The sequence below is a fragment of the Apis dorsata genome, unplaced genomic scaffold, assembly GCF_000469605.1.
Source record: "Apis dorsata unplaced genomic scaffold, Apis dorsata 1.3 scaffold_111, whole genome shotgun sequence".
NCBI lineage: Eukaryota > Metazoa > Arthropoda > Insecta > Hymenoptera > Apidae > Apis > Apis dorsata.
Genome location: NW_006263406.1, coordinates 215,727 through 220,429, shown reverse-complemented (window position 1 = coordinate 220,429; position 4,703 = coordinate 215,727). Strand labels below are relative to the sequence as shown.

Sequence of the window (4,703 nt, the reverse complement as noted above, 5' to 3'; positions counted from 1 at the left end):
TTTTTTTTTTTTTTTTTTTTTTTTTTTTTTTTTTTTTTTTTTCTTTTTACATATCTCGATTCCATCATTTTCCACTTGCTTCTTTCCTTTACTTTTGTTCAAGTTTACAAGTTTGAAACGAAGACATGTTTTATGAAAAATGTTATAAAAATTTAAGGTGAATAATTTTTATATTATTGTCCATCTTATGTAGTCTTAACCAGTCGAACACATCTTCGTTCGTTATTTCATTATTTCCACAGCTTATTCAGTCTACAAATAAAATCCAGATATAAAAAAGTTTACAGAAAAAGGGGGCTTTATATAATTCTGATCATTTCTTTAACCGCATCGATTCTTTTTCTATTCGTCTTCCAAAATGAATCAAACAATGCATATCTGTTAATACGCGTGTAACGCTTATTTCCCGAGTTTCTCGAACATGATTAGCTTCTCCTTGAAACTCTTCGTATCCGTAGACACTTCGGATATATTACCGTTTAACATATTTTGTAAATCCTCGTCATTCTTGCTAACGAGGAGATTGTCAAAAATCATCTTGTTGTCTTCTTGTTTAGCGACTGGCGAGGTAGGCTGCGACGTGGTGATTTGTTGCTTTTTCTTAGGATAAATCACAGAGCTTCGTTGATTGTTGCCGTTGTCGGCCATTCTGGTAACTATAGTGATGGCTAGCAGCTGATGGATGTCGATGTTCTCCTTCGATTCCGACGATTGTCGCCAATAGAATTTATCAGGCGAGATCAACGGTTTAGAGTCTTCTGTACTATCCGCCATTTGATCCGAATGCGACATCATTAGGGATTTATTGGTCCAAGGAAGGTCCTGAAAACAAATTTTACGTCTCAAAAAAACGTTTCAAAAAAAAAAAAAAGGAAGAAAGGAAATTAGATTTGAAAATTTATTTATCGAAAAATCTTACGTTCTTCTCGCGTCTATCCGCAACGGTGTCCGTAAGATCTTCCTGTTTCCTATCCTGATCCAAATCTCTCTCCAAACTGTCCAAAGTTTCGGTACTCTCGGACGATTTGTTCCTCCTCTCGGAATCTAAAGTATCCGTGCTGCCAAGCTCCGAACTCTCGGACGATTTCTGAAGTCTGCACGGTTTCCTTTGCACCGCGATCGCTCTCTTCTCCTCCTCCTGATCGTCCATCGGAACTATATCCACGTAGCTGGTGCTCGGTATCCTCTTCGGCGCCCTTCTCATCCTTCTGTTCTCCAACCTGTCCTCCGACTCCAAGTTATCAGAGCTCTCGGACGACATCCGTTTCGACGATCTTCTGCAACATTTGCCCAAACTTTCCCTCGCATCCTCCTCTTTCGACTCGCTTATCTCGATCCTCTCGAAATCCTCCGACGATTTCGAGATGCTCTTCGACAACCTTCTTCCCCTCGACAAATTGATATCCGAGACGCTGCTCCTCTTCTGAAGCATCTCTTCAACACCGCTCTCCGTTCCGATCTGCTCCAACATCTCGAAGCTTTCCGACGATTTCGACATCTTCTTCGAGGATCTACGGGCGCGCAGCTCGAAGCTGCTCCTTCTACGCTCGATCGACTCGTCGCTGGTCAACGCCTCTATGGCTTCCAAACTGTCCGACGACTTGGACACGCGGTCGGTCGACTTCGAGATCGGGCCGAGCAATCTTCGCGTAACGGGTTTCACCTCCTCGTATTCCATCAATTTCTCGAAGCCCTCCGTCGACTTGGAGAACCAACCGTTGGCCGCCTCCAAGCTGTCCGGCGATTTCGACGATCTGTTCGAGGCGGATCTTCTTCTAGGCAGCTTAGACTCCAACTCCTCGAACATCTCTGTATTCTTTGGCGTGCGATTCGACGATTTCCTCCCGATCGATCCTCGGATCTCCGCTGTTTGCTGCTCCTCGTTCATCTCAACCGCGTCCAGACTGTCCGGGGACAAGGAGGCCACGCTAGGCGGCTTTCTAGGCAGCTTCGCTTCCAACTCCTCGAAAATGTCGGACGTGCGCGACAAACGGTTCGACGATTTCCTACCGATCGACGCGTTCTTCGATTCCGTTGGCGTCGACGCATTGCTGTTGTTCGCGCTTTGCAGACTGTCCAACGAGTCCTCCGCTATCGTCGTGATGGTCGACGTGGGCGTGGCCGCCACCTGCGACCCGCTCCGCCTCGGAGGCCTTCGGTTTTTAGGCCGGACTGAAATTCGATGATGGGCCGCTGTGTGGCTCAAACTGGCGCTTTCCAGCTCCGCTGTTGGACAAACAAAAATCGGTCTCGTTGCTTTCGAATAAGAATCTTTGATTTAAGTTGTTGTAAAGAATCTTTTTTACTCACGCAAGTCTTCTTTGGCCACAGGGATAACACGATCGACCGTGTCCTTCGGCGATTTTGAGCCCTGGAAGGGAACGAGTTGATGATTCGAGTTTATAAATTCGTGTTAGACGCCAACGATCGAGGAAGAAAAATGGAATATTATTATTCGTGACACTTTGCGCGCTCCGCTGTGTGCGACGCTGTTCGAGTTCAGTGTATTGGCAGCCGGTTATAACGGTATTAACCACTATCGGGGCGAGCAAGTGCAGCCACTTAACCGTGATCGTTGGAAACCGGTTACAGGTGCCGTCTCGAAACCGCGTTTCTTTTCTTCCTCCGTCCAACGAGGAAAGCTTTCGTTCTCCTTCTTTAATGTTCGCGTAATACGTTTGATAAACAAAGCTCGGTACAACAAACCCATCCCGATCTTTACTACTCGAATTTCTCTTTCTTAACCGAGTCTAGCGTTACAGGTGACACAGTTCGGATCGAAAGCGATCACGGTTACTCGATATAGAAAGGGGAAAAAGGAACCGTTTACACGCGGAGGGAAGGCGCGATTACCTCCTCGANCACCTCCTCCTCGATTCGTGGGATCGCGTCTTTGATCAACGGCGGGATCCTCTGCCTCGTCTCCGGCTTCGAGCGTGGCCGATCCTCGATCCTCGAGCACGAACACCTCGCCGACCCTTTATCCTACACATTGTACGAACGCAACGTGTCCAACATAACATAATTCGTGTAATCGGTGACAAGCGGTGAGTAAGGTGAAAAGGTGAGGGGAGGGGGGATTTTTTGATCGATTACCTCGATCGTATCTTCAGCTCGAACCGAGAGCGATCGGTTCGCCTGAGGGATCGTCGCCGTCCGCCCGTTCTCCGGCTTCGGTCTCGGTCGATCCTCGACTTTGCTCGTCGATCTTATCGATCCGAACCCATTATCCTCCGCCTTCTCCTTGCAGATTTAATCAGATTCGCTTTATTACCAAGCAATTGGCATTTTTAGCTCGCCGATCCGTATATTTTCAATCTCGAAGCTCGTCGAATTCGGAGTAAGGAAAGTAAGATCGATCGCGTAATCGGTCGGAAAACAAATAATAAACGATATCGAGTGGAAAGGGAACGATAACGTTGCTAGTAGAGATTCCTCGTTTCTTCTCTGTCGTTTCGCAAAATTTAATAATTAATAACCGAGATATATATATATATATATATATATGAAAAGAGGATTATAATAAGAATAAATGTTATTTCAATAGATAATTACTCGAAGTAACTTTGCTCTCGAAATTTTTACAACAGATTAATGCCCGACTCTGAGATCATCATAAGTTGCCAACTAAGCACAAATTGAACGACACAGAGATAAAGAGATCAAGTTTTTAATCCTCCGATTAATCCTCTCCAGAAAGAGGATTATTCGTTCTATTCTCACCTCGATTCTCTTTTTAAACGTATCACTACTTTCCGTTATATAACAAGAACAGAACGCTCTTTATCGAGAACTCGAAATTATTTTAATAATGACTCATAGATAGATAGATTAATAGATAATATAAAAATCTATCTAAAAGAAAAGAAAAACGAGCTTCCAGCTGAACGGATCCGCGAAAACATAAAGAGAAGAAGAAATGGCGCGACGCGACACGACATCTGTCCGTCCGAATCGAGGTTAAGTTTCTCCCTTCGAGATCGATTACCTCCTCGACCGCCGCATCCTCGCGGGCCGCGCCCTCTTTCTTAATCGGGGCTAAGATCTTTCGCTGCCCCGCTTCCTGCCTGGGCCTCCACCGATCCGGCCCGAGCCTGCACACAGCGCGCCTGATCGGGCCGCCGCCCGGTATCTCGTAACCGACCTTCTCCTTGCACCCGTAAACGCCGATGCTGATCTTCGCCGCGGGCTGCACGCCCTGGTGGTACCCCACCACGCATCGCGCGCCGTCCTGCTTCGTCCGGTCGATCAACCGCCTCCTCTCCACCGGATTCAGGTTCAGCTGCTCGATTATCGCCCGTATGTTGGACGATATGCTACCCTCCCGGCGGGACACCACCATCTTCTCTCTTCCTCTCCACGATTCTCTCTCCTTCTCTTAACAATTTCTTCACATCGGATCCCCGAGAAAAGTTGGAAAATTCTCTGCAATATTTCCACGGAATATTCGTTCGAATATTCGTTTTCCTTCCTTCTTTCCTTCCTTCGAGAAGAAAACAAGAGAGGCGAACGATCTATTTGTGTATATATATATATATTTGTATGTATATCGTGGACGATGATCCTTTGAACGAAAACGATTCGAGGATACACTTCTCCTTTCGGCCATTGAGAATGCGCGAATCCTTCAACCGTAGATGGCAGAACAATCGCGCCCTCGTTCCTAATTGCGTTTAACGAGCCAACTACTACCACTACCACCT

At 46.3% G+C, this 4,703-nt stretch overlaps 1 protein-coding gene across 15 annotated transcripts in view; it reads right to left on the bottom strand.

The window, feature by feature from the left end:
• Window positions 1-37: 37 nt before the first annotated feature.
• The window catches only part of LOC102675496 (otolith matrix protein OMM-64-like), a 23,328-nt gene continuing 18,662 nt past the window's right edge, over window positions 38-4,703 (bottom strand). For 3 of the 15 annotated variants that reach the window (XM_031508867.1, XM_031508869.1, XM_031508881.1), the window contains 4 exons: window positions 2,847-2,985; window positions 2,311-2,373; window positions 920-2,226; window positions 38-822 (listed from right to left, as the gene is read on the bottom strand). In XM_031508867.1, coding sequence (XP_031364727.1) covers window positions 400-822; window positions 920-2,226; window positions 2,311-2,373; window positions 2,847-2,985 — 1,932 coding nt within the window. In that variant the 3' untranslated portion in view covers window positions 38-399. Of the gene's footprint in view, window positions 823-919; window positions 2,227-2,310; window positions 2,374-2,846; window positions 2,986-3,096; window positions 3,244-3,988 lie in introns of all 15 variants that reach the window. The other 12 variants (XM_031508871.1, XM_031508873.1, XM_031508874.1 and 9 more) reach the window with 9 other exon arrangements.